Here is a 23,835-nt window from a genome sequence, read left to right as displayed (position 1 = left end):
CTAGGTCAACTCAGTTTTAAATGAGTCCCTGGTGCGGTATCTAACCATCGCACTCGGGAGACAAATGGAGCCGGGCGTGATACTGGCCACCCCCCTCCCCCCCCCCGTGTGCCGTGCCGGCCTTCATAGGTGCTCGCTAACAGCACTTGCCCCAACAGCCTTTTGAGGCTATACGGGGGATCTTTGTAGGGGGTGCGGGGGTTCACTGAGACGAGAGGGGGGGGAGAGACAAAAACCGTCCGTGGGGGCCGACGGTGACATTTGGGGATGACGTCGATGATGAGGACATCAATTCAATTCAATTGTAGTTGGCATCCCACCCGCACACTTTAATAGATCAATGCAGGAATGTCAGCAGAGAACCCTTTTGCAGTTACTCGAAGCTAACTCTAATGTGATTTTATTTTTCTTCACATTAGCAATGGACAGCTTGGGTACATATCTGCACGGTAAGAGCTGTTTTTTTAGCTGGTGTCTTTAAGAAGCGTGGATCGCAAGAGAGCTGACTAGTTGTGTTTCGAGGCCCTTTAAGCAAAACGCTCTGCAAAAGAAACGTGACGGTGACGATTGCTGACAGCGCGTGTGTGTGTGCGTGCGCGTTCCCTTTCCTGTGTGCTCTTGCTGTGCTGCAGTACAAGTGGTTCACGTCCAGCAATAAGTCCACATGCCCCTTGTGCCGGGAGACTTTCTTCTAAGTCCAGGTGGATCTCAACCAAAACCGCCCCCACCCCACGGGAATCTCATTCACTTCGTCGACTGCACGGTGACCTTATCCCGCATGGAGCTGCAACCGCTGCTTCTCACCCCAAGGAGACTTTACAATACATGAGCCGAGCAGCATTACACCACCGCATTTACTATATTCATGAGTTGGCACTTTAGAGTCTGAATCCCTGTGACTTGGTGTCTGAGTGATTCGTTAACCTGGGCACTGCTGGGATGTCTAAAAAAAAAACAATATTTTAAACGTGTTGACTTCATCCCAGTGAAGCTAGAGCCGTGTACACAAACGTTTAATGGAATTACAAACAGGTCTGCATTATCGTCAAACCACGCGCAGTCCAGTAAAGCCAGTTTGTATAGAGGTGTCATTCAATAAAGCGGAGCCTTCTTGTAAACAACACGCGTGGTAATTGGTAAATATAAGTTATAATTATAATTAAAGAACAGTTGCATCTCTTGTCATTGTGTGCTATCTTTCCTCTCTCAGTTCTGTTAAATAAGTGCTACAGAATTAAATATTTGAATCATAAAGGGATGGGTACACATGAAGCCACCTGGCAATATGAATACTTATGGAATTCAGTCAGTGCACAGTGCCTCTTATTTATAAAGGTAGATGTTTCATCTGCAGCCTGGAGATCGTAGTCACCATGAAAAATTGTCCACCCTCTTCCTCCGCCTCGCCCTGATAGATCATCTCGCCACCGACGCCACGGTTGCGAGATGTTAACTACCTCCCCGAGTATACGATTAGCACGGTTGTCTCCGTATGGTGCGAAAGAAGTTCAACATACATTCGATCCTGACGCCTGTATATTTAGAGTTTTCATGTTCTCCCCACGGTGTGGATTTTTTTCCCCAGGTCCTTCGGTTTTCCCCTCTACATTTAGAAACATGCGTTTAGAGAATTTGGCCGCTTTAAATTTCCACGCGATTAGCCACTTCATTGGGCTGTCATTTGTGGCGAGGTCGCTACTGAAAAAGAGCAGTGAGCCTTAACCTGGTAAAATAAAACGTTTTTAGTTTCAGGTCCTGGATATATTTTAAGTCTTTTGTAATGGATGGTAATTTCTCGCCGAGTGCCATGGTTGTCTCACTAGATTAGATACATACAAACGAGCCCAAGTACAAACGAGACAGAACAGCAATCCAGAAAATTGCTGTACCACCCTGCAATTATTTTGTGGAATTCCCCAAATCCTTCTGACTTCACGAGTGACATTTTTTCACATGCAAATCAGGTATTATGAACGTGGGTGTTTCCGCTTGATAAATGTCTTTCATCCTGTTTTAAGTATTCCCAGCAGTTTTAAAACTGGACACAAGTTTTTTTTTATTCACAGTGTACATTCATGTGCACATGTTTTGGAGAATGTGGTATTCAAATGCGATGGTGATGTTCTGGTCTATGTCTCAATCTATCTGCTGTGGGTCTTTATTCTGTGCGTTCGTTATCCGTCTCCCATGACCAGTCTGATGATGAGGTCTTCGGGGCACTGCGCTGGCAGCTTTGATCATGATCTCTCCCTCCACCTTTCCTGATCCTTAACCCCCACAAAGCAGCTGGGTGTGGTATAAGCCTGCCCAGTTTGCGATGTTCTGACTTCGTCTACTAAAGCACCCCGTTTTTCTAGTCCCCTCAATGTTGATGGTGCTTTGTAGTATTGTTTTGGATGGCCTTTTCTGCATCGATTGCTATACCAAAAGAACTTTAGTTTTCCTAGTTTCATGGCGGATAGAAGTACTCCTTTGTGTCCTGATTGGGCAGCAACTGTGGCGCATACATTGTAATTAGTTGTGTCCTCTCCATTCATAATTACTTTAAAAAAATAATTGAAAAAGCCTGGTTTTTTTCATCTTTAGCGGGTAGAATCCATCTTCACATGCATACAAAACCACTGACCTCAATTCCTGAAGGAATTCAATCTTTATTGATGTGTTAACATTTCTTTTCCATATGGGATCCATATTTGCAAGGATTACTGTTGCTATCCTTTGGCCTTCCCATCAGTGATAATTGCTCCCAGATATTTGAAGTTGATCCGACATTGATTATGGTGTGTGCAAATTAAGAGTTAGGGGCTGTTTGTTAGTTAGACCTCATGTAGCAATCCAAAATAAAACTAAACTAAGTCAACTAAACATAACTTTTTATTTTACCAGATAAGGCCCACTGAGCTATGTTGTAGCTCTTTTTCAGAAGCAATCTGGCCACACATTATTGCTCAACGAAGTAGCTTATCACGTGGAAATGTATAGGAGCCAAATACTCTAACCACATTGATTCTGAATGTGGAGGGAACAACCGGAGGACCTGGATAAAAATCCACACGACCACGGGTAGAACGTGCACATCAAAAATATACAGGCGTCGGGTCCGATCTCCTGCAGGACCATGCGAGGTAGTTGACATCTCGCCACCGAGATGTCAACTCGCCAGAGGTGGCTATTCAGATGCACTCATCTTTTTCAAGTGATACTGGAGGTTAAGGAGCAAAGAGCACAAGAATAGCCCAGGTAATCTTTTAAATATTCTTAGAAAAAAATAATACTTAGTAGATAAACGATCGAATATTTGAAGTACTTGAAAAACAACACGCTGTGCAATGACAGTCAATTTTATTAGAAGCCCAACGTTACGGTGGTGGGCCAAACGCATAACACAACAATTTCAAGGCACATCATGGTCCAGCATAGCAGAATTCAAAGCAATGCCCCTTATTGAACGCTTGAATTCCCATATAAAAATTCATTATTTTTCTAGCAGATAGTTTTCTACGTCAGGCTGACAGCCACTAAGCTCCCAGTGCCTTGACACTTTAAAAAAGTTCTACAAGAAAAAGCGTCATGGTCTCGAAAAAGATTGCATGCTCACAAGTGCGTATACACTACACATCTACAAATGCTCTCGTTTTGAATGTACAATTCAAATCAATGACTTGCAGCTTCGAGTGAATGTATGATTCAAATCATTGACTTGCGTAGCTTGGAGTAAAATGCAGGAACGAACAGCAGTTCGCAACAGAAGACTCAACCACTCATAGTTTGCACATTTCAACCACATGTGCTTCCTGTTATCAACTATCGCGGTAAACAACTCCAGTAGCTCATTTGCAAAAAAACTCGGACCGGAATAATTGTTGCTTGCACAGTGAACGCGAGGCATAAACTTAAGGAACGTGGTGTGTCACACAGAGCACCTTGTTTCTCCATTGCACACCATCTGCATGCATCTGGTCACACTGCCCTAAGTGCTTTTTTAAAACCACAATGGTTTAACAACGATTAAACAACTGCTAACGTCTATCAAGTGTTTTTTTTTTATCAAGTTCATATTTAACACGACTTTACAGCCGTTGTGGCTCCGATTATCCAGAGGTAGACTGAGTGCCGTAACTCGCCCACATACTGTTGACGAGCTCTCAGTTGTTTGCTAATGTCAATCTGCCTACAGCAGGCCAACACATTTTCCAACTGCAAACTCAAATTATGAAGTGCATATTATGAAAGGTTCACTGAATAACTAGTTATTGCAGGTTCATAAATGTGACCTACACAACATCAAAACACCGAATTTTTTATAGCTTGCGTAGGGTGTACTGGCAATGTTCAATGTCTGTGTGCTTGTTTGCTTGATTCTTGAAAAATGTGGCATTGACAATGCGAATGACGAAATAAGCCACGTGAAAGCCATTGCCCCAAAAACAATTCATCAAAGCCTGTCAGCACCGGGGCAATTCGACTGAAATCTGTGGACCAAATATTCTCCAATTGTACAAAAACATTGGGAGAAATTGTAATGTTGACTTAAAACTTTCGTGACTGCAGGAATTCATATTCTTTGGTTCTTTCGGTAAAGTCACGTAGTTAGAAAAATAATAAAAAGTGAATAAAAAAACTAAAATCCACTAATGTAGACTGTAGCCCGATTCTTAATCGGAGTGGATTGGCAGTCAAAATGTAGACTGTAGCCTGGTTATTAAGATTGATGAGTGTACTGGCAGTCTATAATGTAGACTGTAATCTGGTTATTAAACTGGGTCAGTGTACTGGCAGTCTGTAATGTAGACTGTAGCAATGGTTAAGCTGGGTGAGTGTACTGGCAGTCTATAATGTAGACTGTAGCAATGGTTATTAAGTTTTGTGAGTGTACTGGCAGTCTGTAATGTAGACTGTAGCAATGGTTAAGCTGGGTGAGTGTACTGGCAGTCTATAATGTAGACTGTAGCCTGGTTGTTAACCTCGGTGAGCGTACTTGGCAGTCTATAATGTAGACTTATTTTGGTTCTTACAGTAAAAAATATAATTTTCAATCTACGTGACTTCACCGAAAGAACCAAAGAATATAAATTGTAATATGCCAGTGGTGTCGTTCAATGTTGTGATGAGATAAAGCTGCATTTAATGCCATATAAATTCACAGTATTTTAATTTCAGGAAAAAAATAAGTTATGCGAATCCTCAATACAGCTCAAACGAAGCAGTCTACCCCAGGGAGATTTCATCTAAGGTAATGGAAAGAAGTCGGAGTCATTGCGATAACTAATTTTACTGTTGGTGAATCTGCAGTCGAGAACTATCCACGGATCAGCCAAAACAGCCAATTTTTGTCAAACTCTTGGACAGCTCCCCTCGCAAATGTCCAAGGCCTCTATCAATGACTACCGCCATGTCTAAATCAATTGGAGTTCATCCAATTTCTGGGGCTGAAGCGCGAGGCAACGTTTAGCCATGTCATTATTGTTCAATCCTTTAATTACAATCCATTGTTATAACTCAATGTGCATGAAATGCATTTAAGAATCGTGATATTCAAATCGTACGTAAATGTTGTTTGCCCTGCCTAATGTCCCCAACAAAATTACAGAGGTAAAAAAAGACAGACAATATAGGTGTGCCTGGGTTAACGAGCATCCTTTCTACGAGAATTCCGCTGACCAATTTGAATTGACCAATTTGTTCGCAAAACGAGCAAATGTTCGCGCAACGAGCGGAGGTAAAGGTGGCGCAAAAGGTGGCGCATCGCAGCCTGCAATTGTGTTTACCAGCTGTGCATCGCGCGCAATTCGCCGTGGAAGGGGGCCTTGCCTCGTGTCACTCGGTCGGGAGGGGTGAGTGGCGGCGCTAATTAATTTCAGGTGCTGAGGATAGGCACCTTGCAAGCATTGTGGTTCTTCACGTGTTGGTGTTATATTTGATGCTCTTACTACTTTATTTTAAAGTGATCATTTGTATTTCTCACGTTCAAAAAAGTTCTTCAGGAGTGGAACATTTTGAGGCTGAAACCTAACTCGCCTTTAAACATGGGGGTCAATGGAAAACGACGATTGTTTCACGAGGTTTTTCTTAACGAGCAATTTTCGCACATTTAGCTCGTTAGGCGAGACATGGCTGTAACTTAATTTGCAGTTTTCGCTTTACTACCTTATTGTAGGTTAAAATACATTGACTTTAGTTTTAGAGATTTGCACGTATATTTCTTATGAAACTACAACCATAAATCACTGCAAGATTGGAAATATACAACTGTAATGGCACGAGGCAAACATATTAATATCCTAACAGATCAGTCAAGCAAGCACACAAGCTTAATGCCATAAAGTTACGTGTATATTTGAATATGAACATGTGAATGAAACATTTCTTTTTCAACATATTGCTTGTTTTTTCCTTCTGAAAAAGCTACCTCCTGGGAAAAGAAGTGCCTTCAATAAAAAACACATCAAGATGTACAATTTAAAGGGACTTGAATATGGGAAAGTCTGCCAATGTGTGTGACATAACAAACTGACCCAGCTTCAATATCCCACTCTTCACAATCCCAGCCACGTAAATACCCACATCCGTCAACAACACCAGCATTCACATCCACGTGACAGACTTGCAATACAAGAGAATGCGCAAACCAAAAAAAACACTCAATGGACAACCAGGCGTTTCAATAAAGCAGCACACTTAAATAAGCCTGCACACACGATGGCACTCCAAAACAGCATAGTATAATGACCACAAAACCAAGGCACTTGTTAAATGGCAATTATTCTGAGGGAAAATATATTTCAGCTGTAGCAGGCACTCATTGAAATTGTAAAACCCTTCGCTGGTTTTATACCAGGCTCACCAAACTGCTGTGCCCATTCGAGGCTCGTGAGAGCGACGCAGCTTGCTTGGAAACCGACGTCTCTGTTTGCGCGAGTTGGTGCAAGCTATCCTGTCCATCTGCATCAACAGAAACGGCCAGGGTTTGCCCCCCTGGCGCATTCTCCACAGCAAGAGCGATGTCGTCTGCACCCACCGTGCCAGCGGTAACAGGAGGCAGCTCGCCAACTTCAGGCGGCGACAGAGGTGGTGGTGGCGGCGACACGGCCTTGGGAAGATCCAGGCCTGCTTCATCAGAGACAGCGTGGACGTCTGATTCACAACCGCACGTGGCACCGTCTGGCACAAGGCTGGGCACTCGGAACCCTGAAGACGCCTCGGAGACATCCACCAATCCGTTTTCTGCCACTGTATCCACCGATCTGCTCTCTGAAGACAGCTCGGCAGATAGTAGAACTTCACCTGGAGGGACAGTGGTCACAGTGTCTGCTGGAACGCCCGCAGTGAGGGCTTCAGGGCGAGCTTGACCGCCGACTGGCGATCGCTCGCTCAAATCATCCTGAGGTAGCTGCTCAGACAGGTTGACGGATGTCTCATAGTTGAGGGTGCAATTGACCGATCCTTCTGGCTCTGGCCCCATTTCCTCCTTCTCCTCCTCCTCCACCATAAGCTGCACCGAATGAAGGTACTCTTGTGTGAGACTGGGCTCCCCGTCACTGGGGGAGCTCTGGACTGCCACACCCTGAGGAGCGTGGCTTGGGGTGTCGTCCGGTCTTCCCTCCGACCAGTCACTGGAATCGCTGTCATCCGAGCTGTCGGAGTCAGAAGCGTCACTTTCAACAGACGCTGCGCTCTGCTTGTCGGTGGTGCCTTGTGCAGGCCGCTCATTTGCTAAAGGCAGGGCTTCCTGAGGTTCAGGTTTTTGGCCGGCGAACGTCGACTGCATACGGAGCGACTGAGTGAACTCTTCTTTCCACTCGTGTAGGGTGCGCACCTGTTAGAACAACACAAAACAGCAGCATGTGATGGAGATAGTTGTACATTCTAGATTTGAAGTTTTCGTGACTGCAAGGATCCATAGTCTTTGGTTCTTTCGGTAAAGTCACGAAACGACATGTATCGGACCGCATTCGCGAGCACAAGGCGGATTTGAAACATGGCAGAACTGGATCTTCCGAAGTTGCTGATCACTGCTATAATTCTGTTTTTTTTTGCTGTGGTTGTCCCACCTGATGACGGAAGCTTGTATTGCCTCCAAAACGTCGTGATTTAATTTAGTTATTTCATTTTTATTTTCACCTACGTGACTTTCCCGAAGGAACCAAAGATAGATGTACATTTAAGTGGAGCGGTAGTGTAGCGGTTAGCGCGCTGCGCTACAAACCCGGTGACACAAGTTCGATTTCCGCTCACGGCCAACACCAGTGACGATTACCTGAACCGGTCCCCGGTTCCTCCCCTAGATCAACTCAGCCTCAAATGAGTACCTGGTGCGGTGTGTAAAAACATTGCCACTGGAGAGACAATGGCGGCCGGGCATGGTGCTGGCCACCCATACCCTCATGTGCCGTGCCGGCCTTCATAGGTGCTCGCTAACAGCACTTCCCCAACAGTCTGTTAAGGCTATACGGGGATCTTAGTGTACATTTAAGAAAAACAACGCATGGTAACACATCACACAATGGCACACAAAGAGTGACATTACAGCCTCAAATTCAAAGACGACTGAATAACTGATGAACCCGCACCTGATTCCACAGATACTTGACAGCTTCAGCTTGCACGAGCCGCTCCCTTCTCTCCGCCTCGTGCATGCTTCTCAGCCTGGTGAAAGTTACGCACCAGATAAAGAGTCATTATTCACATCAGGCACATTGTTGGGTTACGTGATGTGTCCTGAAAACGTAAATAACCACTGATATGGTGACCAAATGTACATTGCAAGACCATGAGCAGAGGTTGTCCAATCAAACTCTGGTATTAGCGAATCCAAGCCCATTATATCGGTGTACTAATATGTGCATGTCAACCCACTGCTGAATTGGGGCCTCCCCACGCTATTCAGGTCATGCGTGTGTTATTTAACCATACTTCACTGCGCTGATAAGTTCAGGTCGGTGGAGGCAGAGAGCAGACCTGGGAGAATAGGACATTACTATTGATTTGTTGCATTAACCTCTGCTGCTTGCAATGTAGCTCCGCAGCCCTCTGAAAAATTGTTTAATTATGATGGCCCATCCAAGCGCTATCCGGGGTCAAGTCTGCTCAGCTCGACGGACTGATGGGATCGGGTGCATTCTGGTCATGGACAACGATGTACCAATATCACTAAAAATGAGGTGATGATGACGAAGCTGCCGACAAGGGTCATCACGAAGGCGATGTAAGGAATAACAATGGTTTCGATTTAAAGCTTTCGTGACTGCAGGGATTCATCTTCTTGGTTCTTTCGGTAAAGTCACGTAGAATGGAAATAATAAAATAATAAAAATAAAACATAAAATAATTCTCACGACGTTTCGCCCACAACGCAAGCAGCCGTCCTCAGGTGAAGAACAGGTCTGAAGAGAAGACAGCGTCTGTCTTCTCGACAGACCTATTCTTCACCTGAGGACGGCTGACCTATTCTTCACCTGAGGACGGCTGCTTGCGTTGTGGCCGAAACGTCGTGAGAATTATTTTATTATGTTTTATTTTTATTATTTTATTATTTCCATTCTACGTGACTTTACCGAAAGAACCAAGAAGATGAATAACAATGGTGTTTCAGAGTGTGGCTCCTCGGCTTCATGCGAGCGAAAGAGACGAACCTTTCCAGCTCCTGTGCCAGGTACACCACATGCTCCTGCAGGCGCCTCAGTCGCATCTCCCCACGGGCCGCCCGCACGCGCTCGTCATGCTCGCGAGCACGGTAGCCGCGCCACGCTGCCTGGATGCGAACTGCGGCGCTTCTTGCACGCGGCCCGAAACTTCGCACCGGCCCTGCCTCCCTACCCACCTTCACAACCACCCCACCGCCGATGTTACTACCCCCAGCCGAGGGTGAACCGCTTTCCTGGCACGCAGGACTTTCACGACCAATCGGTTCGAATGCTTCTCCCAGTGCAAGGGGCCATCTCTCCCGCTGCACACTCAGTTGGCAAGCCAGGCTTCACATTGTGCCGTCTTGTGCTTTTGTCGGTCGCTCTTGGTGAATGTCCACCACCGCGGCGGTCAGGGGATTTTTCACCGACCAAGTGCTCTGCGTTGGCTTCTGTGCAATCCATCTGCCTGTCTGCACGTGTCAAGAACTGAACGCTGGATGCCACGGTTGCTGACGGCACCGTACAAAAAGCACTGTCACTATTTTTATGAACGGACGATCCATTGTCTGCAAGGGAGCCTCCATTAAGAGCTTTAACACAGGGCAGGGAAACAGGGCTCACTTTGTCATTGTGCAATCGGCTACGCGACTTGCCTTGGACATTCGTTTCAGGTTCGCCGACGTTCCCGATGTGGTTTCCTCGCTGCGAGGCATTGCATGCATCCGACCTGTTGTGCTGCTCTTCACCACAACTCTTCTCTTCAGGGGACAATTGTGCAAAGCTTGCAGCAATAGGGAATCTATTCAAGTGCTCCCCTCTCTTTTGAAGTGCTTTTTCCACATCTTTCTGCGGCACTGTCTCCTGAAAAGCTTTGCTACCTAGGCTGTTAATTTGTGCTTTTGTTCCAACTTTCAACTCGTGCGTCTCTCTGTGCTGCATTAGATGAACAGCGGCAGACGAAGCTAATCTGAGACTTGGCACACTCTCCGCCTGAGCATTGAGTGTCCATTTACTATCATCGTGCTCTTCGTGAACTTCTTGCAAGCACGGAGAAGGCGTGCCGACATCTCTCTGGGTCGACACAATTTTCTTGCCGTCGTGTAGCGACGACTTGAATGTCGGAGCTCCTTTTAATAACGGACGACCGTATGCATCGCTACTGGGCCTCGAAACCTCACCCGCCTGCGCAGGCGCCGATACTTTCCCGCTCAACCCCTGCACCGAAGGCAACTGCCTCCGTTTATGCGGCAACTTCTTCTGACCGACCGCCTCCGTTTGCGGAGACTGCCGAGGACGCAGGGGTTTGTCTTCGTGCTTCAGGGCTTGTTGAAACGGAGTCCGGGCACCGTTTGCCGAGACGCCCATTGGTTCGCCGGACTTGGGCGATGGTAATAAGCTGGGGCACATCATAAAGGTGGACTCCGACAACAGCATGCTGGAGCCCAGCCGGTCGTCCTCCGAGTGTACGTCCTCGAGGTGGAGGTCGGAGTTGACCGGGCGCACGCCGAGCTTGGACGCCGCCGTCCGCTGTGCAAGGGCTGGGGACGCCATCTCGTGCAGACCCCCTCCGCCCGTCCACAAATTCACCTTAATGGGCCTGTCTGCGAGACCCACCACCAAACACCGGCATGAGGAAATGTGATTAGAAAGTGGACGTACCTAAAAAGTTTCGATTTAAAGCTTTCGTGACTGCAGGGATTCATCTTCTTGGTTCTTTCGGTAAAGTCACGTAGAAGGGAAATAATAAAATAATAAAAAAACAATAATTCTCACGACGTTTCGGCCACAACACAAGCAGCCGTCCTAAGGTGGAGAACAGGTCTGTCGGGAAGACAGCGTCTGAATGGAGACGTGTCTGAATGGAGACGCTGTCTTCTCGACAGACCTGTTCTCCACCTGAGGACGGCTGCTTGCGTTGTGGCCAAAACGTCGTGAGAAGTATTTTATTTTTTTTATTTTATTTCCCTTCTACCTGACTTTACCGAAAAAACCAAAAAGATGTAACTAAAAAGCTAAATGTAATTTTGTTAGTGGCAGGATATATTATCAATACGGTACTCCTGTTAAGTATTGTATGCCTGCTTGCTATGTGCTGTTCACCAACACACGGGACAACTAAATATCGATCTCCCGGTATGAGCAACTAAATGTTTTTGTGCTTGATGGATGGATGCTAAAACGTCATAATACATTCCATATAAACAATACTATTCACATACCAGTTCAAATCAACTTTTGATGTGAAAGCAAAACAGTATACATATTCAATGACATAGGCATACCATCTTCTTGGTTCTTTCGGTAAAGTCACGTAAAAGGGAAATAAAAATACAACATAAGAAAATAATAATATTAAAATATTTTTTATTATTATTTCCCTTCTATGTGACTTTACCGAAAGAACCAAGAAGATGAATCCCTGCAGTCACGAAAGCTTTAAATCAAAATTTATAGGCATACCACTTTCATTATATTCCACAATGATTCCTCACTGCTCAAAACGTTGCAATGGCCGTGTAACCAAGCTGATTAGTTCTACCATAAACTCTATCCGTGTGGAGCACGCTCAACAGGTGTTTTAAACAAGACAGGCAAAACGAGGCACAGTTGTGTTTAATCAGGAGCCACTGCATTGTCGACTGACAGCACCTGGCGTCTCGGAGGCAAGCTCGCTGTACGTGAGGCTGCTGCTGTCTCCAGGGTTGAGGGATGACGGTGTTTGGGAAGCTCCCAAAGAGAGGCTCCGATGCCGCTCTTCCTTTAGCTCCTCCATCAGCTCCTTCTGGTGGCGCCTGTGTCGGTCAGAGAGGAGAGGAAAAAAACACGCACTGTAGTTGAGACATTCTCTGTTTCAACCAAGTCTATAGAGCGATGAATTATAAATGGCAGATGAAGGCAACATTCTGTACCTCACACATGTACCCTGTGTAAAACTTTGATGCATTTGATAAACGCTGCAAACATTACGCGCTGCATGAAACTACTGCGTGTCTCAAAATACACTGAGTGGAGTGCCCCAGTTCATGTCAACATTTTCAACAAATACTCGGTTATTTGCATGAAAACCAAATATAACCCAAAAACAGCTAGCAAACTGGTATAAATTTCGATTTATAGCTTTCGTGACTGCAGGGATTCATCTTCTTGGTTCTTTCGGTAAAGTCACGTAGAAGGGAGATAATAAAATAATAAAAATAAAACATAATAAAATAATACAATTCTCACGACGTTTCGGCCACAACGCAAGCAGCCGTCCTCAGGTGAAGAACAGGTCTGTCGGAAAGACAGCGTCTGAATGAACACCACCAAGCTTGGCAGCGTATATTTAAGCTGGGTTAGGGGAGGAAGAGCGCCTTGACAAAGGAATTTGCATATCAACAGAGGAATTTAGCATATTTATGGAAAATGCAGATATGGGATTAGTCACTACTTGTGGAATGTGTAGGTGGTGGGGGGGGTCTCAATATGAGACAGCTCTGTAATGTTATTTAAACTGCTTTTCATTCAGCTTTCTTGACTACTTCCTGCCTGGATTCCTGTCATCCTGCCTGGCACGTTCTGTTTACGTGACAACCCTTACTAGTTGGCTGTGTCGGGTGGTGGCGGGTTTTAACGACACATTTATATATTTACGCGATCTAACCCAAAAAACCTCTATTATGGATGATATTGGTCGCGAAAGCCAACGTGTTAAACTGAAAATCACAATTATAGAATGCACATCTAATACCACGGTAGTAATTGTACAGTATAGAACTAGGACTGGCTGGCATGACGGTTCTGCTCAGCGCAGCGACACAGCTAACGAAAGGTCAGTTTTGCTTTGCACACTTCTATTTGAGCTTCAAGATGTGCGATTGTCGTTCCTTTCCTATCCGTAAGGGTTCCCCCAAAAAACCCCATCACATATGGAACAATATATCCGCCCACATTATTTCAACTGAAGAATGCCCAGAAATTACGGAAAATAATTAGTGAAATTTCACATGCTGTAATGTCCTTCAATAATTATAAAGTGGCAGTTCAAGAGTTCTCACTGTTGCTGTTTGAGTATCTTCTGGAGCTTGGCATCCTCAGCGGTGATGAGCTGCGGCGAGGTGGACTGCGGGCACACCTGTGCCAGATAGCCAATCAGCTGGGTGTGCTGGCCCGGCCGGAACGAACGGCCCCGACCCTGGCTGTACAGCCACTCCGCCTTCAAGCTGCAGCCAGTCGGCAAACACGCTGTGTTGTTAGCGCAATTCGTGCAACAGTGAACTCAGGTGAGCACTGAAGCCTCAAAGAGTTACAAACCACTAGTTGTTTAACTATGCATCCATAATTATTCAATTAATATTGATTCTCACGCACACAATACCTGAATTCAATTGTGTATGAGAATTGGTTATTTATAGGTTGTGCAAACTGTATACAATTTGCTGAGGGGGTAAATCGTTAAATGCCTGCACACCAGGCCTCATTATGTAATGATGGTGACAACTATTTAGATTGTAACACCCCTTCACAACCCCACATAATCCGATTAATGTAGAATTTTCTTCTGATATAATTATGGACTTTTGTGCGGTCTGGCAGCACTCACAAAAGTAACTGACAACCATATTACTTTGGTGTCCACCACACCATCTAGAAGGTCTTCACTACATTATGCAGAAAAAACGTCCCTAAGCAAGTGCTGCGCTGCTGATATAGAGGAGAGGGAACTCTGTGGGTGCGGCAAAGGTCTCCAAAAATGTATCTAAAATCCACCTTTACATAAGAACTAAATACTACATTATGCAGCTAAATCTTACATTCGTAAATGGCCTGGCAGCACCCACATCCAATCAGAAGAGGTTGTAGCAGCACCTCTACCCGACCGGAGGAAAGCACCGCCGTGCCGAAAGCCACTTTAGCAGAAATCAAACCTGCGATGTCTGACAAACGTGTGTAACAATGCTCCAGTGCCACCTTCTGCCAACTCACCCATGACGCTGTCACTGTTGTAATGGGGTGTGCCATAACCCATGTTGAGTGCCTAACATATACCAAAGTACACGGTATTTGAGTCACCAAAGACGTGTGGCCGCATCATGACCCCGTGCAGAGCACTCCCTACCTCTCCTTCTGCGTGACGACATGCCCATCCAGCACGCGCAGTGTCAGACACCAGCTGAGCACGTAGGGCCTGTAATCGCAGACTGGCGCTGAGGGTGCACTTAGCATGCACGGGTTTTTCATCACCGACAGCTGCTCAAGGCTGCGCAGGCATGACAGGTGTGACATCTGCAGACAGACACCAACCACCACGCACTTACAGTTACAGCAAATGATCCATCTGTATGTATGATGTATGTAGAACTTCTTTCGCCCTGTATGTAGCCAACCGTGCTAATCGGAGGTGCGGGGGAAGGACAACAAACTCAACACAAAAATACATTCTAAAGAAATGAGATTTTAACATAGATTTCAAAGTCCATAGCTCCAGTGGCTTCCTAATATACACTGCTCTATGCTCATTTAACTGATGTCTGAAGGAAAGACCACTTCCAACATTGCTGTGCATCTACAGATTTGCATAGGTGCCTGATATATAAAGGATGTTTGTGTTGCTTTAAATAGCAGGTCCACGGACAGCACTTTCAATTTCATTATGCAGTAATGTATGTTAAGTCGGACTGCAGCAGCCAGTGTGTATCTCATTAGTACTGTGGGTGTTAAGACTGATAGTGTACGAACATGCATATAGGCCTCACAGCACCCATCTGTGCATCACGAGGTGACTGGCGAAATTGCGGAGGTGATGAACGATGGGTGGGCCGGTGTGTTTCTCATTAGTACTGTAGGTTTTTATTACTGATAGTGTACGAACATGCATATAGGCCTCACAGCACCCATCTGTGCATCACGAGGTGACTGGCGAAATTGCGGAGGTGATGAACGATGGGTGGGCCGGTGTGTTTCTCATTAGTACTGTAGGTTTTTATTACTGATAGTGTACGAACATGCATATAGGCCTCACAGCGCCCATCTGTGCATCATGAGGTGACTGGTGAAATTGCGGAGGTGATGAACGATGGGTGGGCCGGTGTGTATCTCATTAGTACTGTAGGTTTTTATTACTGATAGTGTACGAACATGCATATAGGCCTCACAGCGCCCATGTGTGCATCATGAGGTGACTGGTGAAACTGCGGAGGTGATGAACGATGGGTGGGGGGGGAGGATGGGGTAAGGGGTGCCTTGACACACCTCGGTGAGGTCGGTGATTTCATTCTCAGCCAAAGAAAGGATGCCCAGCTGTGGAGGCAGATGCGTGGGGGCAGCGCGCAAGCTTGTCACCATGTTGCCGTGCAGCAGAAGGGTCTACACTTGGAACACAACACCATTCATTCAGATGCAGTCACATTTAGATGGTGCATACATCAAAAATACATTGTGTCATATGCTTATGTAAAGCAATAATTCTCAATTAAAAAGGAAAGCCTCACTTCTTAAGGCACTATTTGAAGAAAGCCTTACTTGGGATAGTTGTCCAATTTCTCAAATATTCTGCATGTGGAAGAAAACTGAAATATTCTCAGAATTCCCATGCATATATATGTATGGATTACACTCATCTCTAGGGGCAAGTTAGCAATTTAATTACTGCATGACCATCTGTCTGGACCAAAATCATTCGTCACTAATGTGCATTATTTTCTGCAAAGGATATGTTTAGCCCTTTAGATTAATTAAGAAATTCACATGGACAACACCTATATATAAGTGAGTTCACAAGATCTCCTTGGTTGGATCTACTGCTCGGTTGATGTCTTTACCAATTCTTTGGCTTCTGCCCCCGAACCAAGAGGTGTAAAAGACGCAACATGAAAGCAATGTGATGATTCCCAGCCTGTTTTCCCCCAGGCTGTCAGACCACAACTTAAACACTTCATTAGTGAAACAAACATACATATACATGGCATCATAAAAACCTGAATTTCAAGAACTTGTATATTGCCCTCTCATGATTACTGCAATAAACATATAATGTATTATACCTGAACATGGCAAGCCTGCATGTGTGGTAATTTATACATCGCACTTCTGCTGACTCATTTACATGATATTACTACACAGCACAGCTGCAAAGAAAGGTGCTGTCGCAGCCTCAACACTAAACCGGAGCCACACTTAACAATCCCTTAATGGAGCGTGTGGTGCTCAGCAATTGGGCAGCATCACACAGTAGTGAATGGTGGGAGTTCCTCCATTTTAAATGACACCAAGCATACAAACCTAGAAGCTATCATCAATTATGGCACCACTCAATCTAGAAGCCTCCAAGCAACAACTTCAGAGATGAATCAACACGTTTCTAACAGTACATTTTAATTGCTGCAATTACATGGATTAATATTTTAGGAAAAGTAATAGTTGAATAATTTACTAAGCAGACTAGCTGCTATTGTGCCACATTGTGTGAGTATCTGGTGCCCCCCATGTGACACACCCGTAGGTTGGACAGCTTTGACATGTCGCCCAGGTGGGAGATGTTGTTGTCAGATAGGTCCACGTATGTAAGGGAGGTGCAGCCATTCAGGTGTTCTATCGTCTGAGAGAAACAAATACAACATATTAGAGTCAATGCTAATAATCCAAAAGTTATGGTCTGAAAAGTAATTATGCCTTTGACGAAATGTTAAAAAGGTTTTTCCACGTGTTGTGCGTATCACGTATATACCACCCATTAGTCAATGTATCGTTATTTGGCTTAATCAGATATATAATTTGTCAAAAACTTACAGCTGTTATATATTTCTTACCAATTTGATTATGATTTCAAATTGAAATCCCATTCTTTAAGTTACAGAATTAGATAAAACCATGTGAAATATATTGAGCCAAGCTATTTGAGGTCAGGCAAACAAAGTACGCAGAAAAACATGCGGCATAGGCGGTACTAATAAGCTGAATAGTAGATACACAACCCCAGGGATTTGACTGTCACAATTCAGGGTTAGAATAAGATTCAATTCCCATTTGTGCAGTCTGATTTGTACAGTTTTATTTATTCCATGTGCCTAAAGACAATGCAAGTACAAAAAAAACTGTAAGTAATGGATTCAGACGCATTAAATTTGAACTGTATATTGCCAGGATAAGTTTACATTTCAATGATAAACCGATGTTTCGTTCCATGCCTGCTGGACCGCCTAGCTGAACAACTGCTAATCATGAGTGAGGCTGCAAGTCTAAACTCGGCACTGCCGACTCTTAAATCCCTCCAGTGATGGTCAGTAACATGAGCTGTGCCATTTACCAAGCCAAAGCAACAGGAGTCTGTGCCAATCACTGCCCTGAGAATGCACAAGAACGTCACGTCCATTTCCAAGCTCCATGCTGATGGTAACTCCATACAACTGCAACAGACTATTCATGCCTGTGGGAGTTCCTTTTCCTCCTGATATTTAAAACAGGAGGCCGAGTAGCTCAGGAGCCTAATAACACATCTGAGCACAAACGTGGCACTGCTGAGATCCTTCGTTAAATTAAAGTTTCGGCAATCTACGAAAATAATTGGTTCATAGGTATAGCATTTTGAAGATCTCAAGTAATATATGACTGCACAAACATCCATTGCATTAAGTATGGTTTTTCGTTTCAGCATATGTCCACTCTGAGGACAAATTTTCTATTTGATCACCAGGTGATCAACACACTTAAGCAGTTGTGCTTTCGCTTCGTTGTCCCCACCTGAAGAAGGACACTTGTGTTGCGCCCGAAACGTCGTGATTTAATTTAGTTGTTTTCATTTATTTTATTAAGATATTTTACCTACGTGACTTTACCGAAAAAACCAAAGAGTAGGTAGGTGATCAACACCTCCCCATATCAAGTCATCTTCCCGATGCTGCTATGTAACATGGGGTGGGTGATGCACTGTTTTTTGCAAGAGTTATATATGACAGTTCATATCTCGTGACATGATGCTAACAGCATTAATGGGAAATGAGAATCAAAACATGTATTTATACTGGAGAAATCCAATGAGCTATAAAGCTCTTTTTCATATGTCTAGTAAGGGCGGGTCAGAACGTTACAACAAGAAAAAATATAAAAACACCATAAGAGTGCGAAGTATAGGAAAGGTAAGCAAATCACCAAAAACAATGTACAAACAAAACTATTTTATTCTACCAGGTAAAGTCCACTAAATTATAATCTTCTTATTCAGAAGCAACCTGGCCACAAACGACAGCTCAACGAAGTGGCTTATCTTGTGGAAATTTACAGTAGCCAAATAATCTAAGAAACCTAAAAGCATGTTTCTAAAAGGACAAAAATCAGCCCCAGTGCTCGGAGGGGGGCGGTGAGTAGCTGCCCGCCTGTGCACACCTTGATGCTGTTGCCGGCAAGGTTCAGCCACTGCAGATGGCAGAGATCCTTGAGGCCCTCAATGGCTGCGATGCTGTTGCGAGGAAGGTTGAGCTGCTTGAGGCTGCTGAGCCTGGCCACACCTCCCATGCGCACCAGGCTGTTCTCAGCAGCTGACAGCTGAGGGACACAGAGGGATAATAAGCAGATACATCCTTATATATGCATTGAATAAATATTAACACAATCCTGCGGAGGGAGCTGGTAGGAACGTTGGGTTGCTCGGTCAATGGCCAGGGTCAACGGCAGCGTGGTATATTCCGCAAATATGCCCGACTGTGAGGGCGGGCACAAGCCGGCGTGAGTAGGTTAAACGTTGAGTTTTATAAGGGCACCACGGGGTGACCAGCCCCTCCCCTCCCAGCCCCACCCCCCACCCAGCCCCTCCCCACCCAGCCCCACCCAGCCTCTCCCTCCCCACCCAGCCCCTCCCTGCACGACGGACGGACACAATAATCCCATGGGCTGGTGTAACCAGGAGGTTCCTACCAATAAAAACCGTTACAATATTATGTGTGTTACACCCCAGCTCCATAAACTTAACGCTGTAATGTAGTGTCATACAGTTGGTACTTCACTGACCAGCATTAGAATGGGCTATCATGAATTCCAAAAATGCAGTGTGAATATACGTTCAAGTGAATCTGTATTTTAAAAATGCTGAAATACATATGTATATTAAACAGGTAAATAAAATTGATGTAAATTGTATCCCTATTCAATGAGCACGTCCTTATTGTAATGGATGTTTTGCCACATAAAAATAATCCTTAACGATCACTAATCTTTGTGTATCCTATACATTACATCAACTAGTTTCCCACAGGCCAGAGCTTTTGGAGTGGCTGGCCAAGATATGGCTGGCTGAGATGAAATAAACACGAACAAGAGATACAAAAGAGATTACAGAGCTGTCGATATAAGTTTAGTAAGAGAAAAAAAGATGCACAAGATGCGAGAGACCTGGAGACGAGGTGCTGATGAGCGGTCACAAGTTATCACACGACGCGACACCAGCCCTCGTTATCCACCAGAAAATATAGTTGCAGAACCCTGTAATACATGGATGATATCTGACATTCCCCATTGTGTGGACAGCCCAAAGGAGGAGCCCAAACGCGTAGCAGCTTGTGCCGTGCGCACCTGCATGAGATGCCTGCAGCTCTCCACACCGTCCAGCTTGGGCAAGTTATTACTGTCAAGCACCAGCGTGCAAGCGTCCGTGGGCAGCGACACCGCAGACAACCGGACCAGGCCACGATCCGACAGGTCGACCACCCGGCCTGCCACAAAAAAAAAAAGAGACAAGCATACCTCGACCATGTCAGCGTGGTATGAAATATCGCTTTCCTGAAAAATCACGGTGCGGCTAGTTGGTGGTTCAACCCTTGTCGGCTGCAGTCCTGTCGATCTCTTTTTCCACTCCGTGGTTATAATAGCGTGCACATTAACCATGTTCTGCGACTCCCAAAACCGATTGTGATTGGTGGCAGCAGTATTTTTCCGAGCAACAGTACCGTAGACTATTGCATTTTTTTGTTACTAGCTTACCAGTTCAAAAGGAGTGGTTAGCAAGTGATGATAAACATTGACAGAATCCTAGGTCATTCCAATGCTATTGTGCGATGTTTATTCAAACACATTTACCTTCGCTGGCTGTGATGTCCAAATGCGCTGCCATAATTCATAGAGTCCGTTCCGCGAGAGGCTTAACTGATTATCTTGTACGTGTTTGCACATCCGCCTACGAAAAATATAAAAGGTTATTTTAACAATGAAATAAATCCGAACTGCTCGGCTGCGGGAACATTTAATTGGGTCATAAAACCCTTGACCAAAGCATTTGATACTAAATAATGTAAATTTAAAGTATGTTTCATGAGAATAGGTTTTCCCCTTTTTTCTGGCAACAAAACAGCTGTGTTAAGATGTTAAAACACAAAAACTGAAACATTTCACAAGGAATCATGTCTGCATTAACCACAATACTTGTGGTCAGAATGCAAACAAAAAAACATACTCTGATAATATATGCATTGCATTGGAAACTGATTGGTCCACACCAGAGACAGCTTTCTTTTGAGCCTAGTCTCAAAACGGTGTTAGACCAGAGGACGCCAAAAGGCAGGGTAGGTTTCATTATCTAAACTTAAAAGTCGTCTTAAAGATCCCGAGACACGCAGCCCAATTGCATGTAACTGCAAGCTGTTTTATGGGTCGTGTTTTCATCTCGTAATTTGTGCATATTAACAGTACAAGTCATGACAGCGATTACGGTAAAGATACAAATAATGACAGTAATTTTCGATTTAAAGCTTTCGCGACTGCAGGGATTCATCTTCTTGGTTCTTTCGGTAAAGTCACGTAGAAGGGAAATAATAAAATAATAAAAATAAAACATTATTAAAATAATTCTCACGTTTCGGCCACAACGCAAGCAGCCATCCTCAGGTGAAGAACAGGTCTGTCGGAAAGACAGCGTTGTGGCCGAAACGTCGTGAGAATTATTGTTAAATTTTTATTATTTCCCTTCTACGTGACTTTACCGAAAGAACCAATAAAATGACAGTAATGACAATCTATTAAATATTAAGATATGTAATACTAATCATAGTATTGAGTATAAGTGATGCGTTTCCACGTTTTAATGTTGCTAATGATGTATACAAATACTGCACATTAATTACAATGCTGATAGTCATAACAGCAATTGTATGACAGTAAAGCTAATACAGTAATACTATTAACAATATAATTATGCTAGAGGGTGGTTGGCGCGTTGCTCTCTTAACCAATCCAACAGAGTTCAATCTGCGGCCACAGCAAGTCACATCTGAACCAGGTCTAAACGAGGCCCTTTCAAGCTTCACAAACCTTCACTCACAAGACAACCACGACACAAGGGGGTGGGGGAGGGATGCCTTCATCCAGCAGTGGACGAGAATGACTGTAAATCGACGAGAACCCGGACCTGTGGGAGATCTTTAACGAGTGGTCGGCTGGGGCCTACACCACGAGGCCTCATACACTCGGCAGGCTCCGCGCAAGACGGCTTCAACGCAACGCGCAACGCCGACGGCTCCTCACGACCGCGTAGCTCTGCCCTAACAGACGACGCGTATAACGACACTTATTATTATTGTGATTGCTTTTGTTGCGTCGCTTTAGTAAAGTTTTAAGTTGATTTATCGCGGGCTACGCCGTCCTAACCGCGGCGAGCGTTGCCGCCAGGCCGCGCCGCACTGGCGCGCGCTTGTCGCTTAGCAACCGCGGCGCGAGCTCCTCCCCGATTGGTCGGCGAGATTTTTTTTGTTTGTCAACGTCAAAATCTAATTTTTTTTTAACAAATATTTTTACCCGACGATTTATTATCCGCGTCGGCGTAACAAAACGTCGAAGAAAAAGTTTTGCTGCGTGTAATATTAAAAAATCGCTCGAATTAATCGAGCGACTGCGCATGCGCGTTGACGGCTTCCGCTTGTCACGCGCGCGGGCGCCCCCTCCCGCAGTCCACCCCACCCCCCCCGCGCGCGCTCCGCTCACTTGGGGAAGTAACCCGGATGTCAACAAACCCGTCACGTGGTCTCTGTGCTGCACAGAGAGCATGGCACCGTATAACAATGGGTTTGACCCTTTCTGGCAAGAAAACAGGCGTTAAGGAATCCTGTCTGCATTAACGACACGCACTTGTGGTGAACATGCAAACATATAGCATGCTCTGATTATATATGCATTGTTCTTTAAACGGATTGGTCCACATCAGAGCTTCAAAGTTTGACTGAATTTTTAGTTCACTTTTCCAAAAACCTGTACAGTATTAGGACCATAAAAGTGCACATGTTCAGGATGGCATGTGAATCAATAAAGATGACCTTAATGCTAAATGAGGGCCGAGCTTGGTGACTGGTAAGGTTACCCACAAGCGCTCCCGGATGTGAGTTATCCAGATGACAGTACATTAATGGGCTCAGTAAACTAAGATTACATTTTGTCAGTTTATTGAATCTATCTGTGCAGAGTTTTTATTGTTATTCCTTTTGTGTGCATGGGTTGTCTTCGGGTGCTCTGGTGGGAAGCCACTGGAATCCAAATGCATGTATGGTATTGGTATTGTGATGGCTAAACATCCCAAAGCAGGACCCCTCTTTAAAAAAAAGTTAAGCTTTCCTGGGTTCATAATTGCTATCATTATTTGTGATTAGAATATTTTAAAACAATATTTGTCCTAGCAATACCTTCAATATGCAGCGCATAATGTCTTGTAATGGCCCTTTGTAACATCTGTAATGACAGTCTTGTATTTGTGAACACATTGAATGGATAATAAAACAATGTAAACTACCTTTAAATATACACTATCTGATATACATACACTACAAAACAATAACATAATTTTTCGTGTATTGTTTTATTAATGCATGTAAGATGCAATAAATGAGAAAGCTATTATTTAAGTGAACATTTCTATTTGCAAATGAAAACTCAGTCCGGTGCAACAATACTGTACCACTATGTGAGGTCACATTAAATGCACAGCGCAACTATCTTACGAGTACACGGAAATTGTCATTTTTTATTTGAAGTCCAAACTACAGGCAGAAATAAACATGGGCAGAGAGAAGAGAGATGCGCTTGAGTGGCACACGCGGACACGCCACGGTGCCAGTGTGCCATAGTTGTGCTGTCACAACCAATTCCCTGGACTTAAAAGCTATGTTTACTTTCATTGAACACAATCTAATATCTAGATCTTAAGTTTCCGTAACTGCAATGATCCATACTCTTTAGTTCTTTCGGTAAAGTCACTTAG

At 44.5% G+C, this 23,835-nt stretch overlaps 2 protein-coding genes across 2 annotated transcripts in view; one reads left to right on the top strand and one right to left on the bottom strand.

Moving 5' to 3' along the window:
- Positions 1 to 6,375, top strand: part of LTN1 (listerin E3 ubiquitin protein ligase 1) — a 177,213-nt gene extending 170,838 nt beyond the window's left edge. Inside the window, 1 exon segment of the mRNA XM_061567905.1 lies at positions 633 to 6,375. Coding sequence (XP_061423889.1) covers positions 633 to 695 — 63 coding nt within the window. The 3' untranslated portion in view covers positions 696 to 6,375.
- Positions 3,479 to 22,258, bottom strand: CEP97 (centrosomal protein 97). The gene is given in 13 exon segments (XM_061567940.1): positions 3,479 to 7,816; positions 8,571 to 8,646; positions 9,633 to 9,901; positions 9,903 to 11,227; positions 12,276 to 12,418; positions 13,664 to 13,828; positions 14,725 to 14,891; positions 15,858 to 15,971; positions 17,101 to 17,202; positions 18,987 to 19,145; positions 20,169 to 20,308; positions 20,673 to 20,769; positions 21,997 to 22,258. Coding segments are annotated over 12 exon segments (3,681 nt in total). The 5' UTR covers positions 20,707 to 20,769; positions 21,997 to 22,258; the 3' UTR covers positions 3,479 to 6,829.
- Positions 22,259 to 23,835: the final 1,577 nt, after the last annotated feature.

The sequence above is a fragment of the Lethenteron reissneri genome, chromosome 5 (genome assembly GCF_015708825.2).
Source record: "Lethenteron reissneri isolate LAM-NWPU_2019-01 chromosome 5, ASM1570882v1, whole genome shotgun sequence".
Classification (NCBI taxonomy): Eukaryota; Metazoa; Chordata; class Hyperoartia; order Petromyzontiformes; family Petromyzontidae; genus Lethenteron; species Lethenteron reissneri.
The sequence above is the reverse complement of the archived record's forward strand: the minus strand, read 5'-3'. Positions and strand labels throughout refer to the sequence as shown.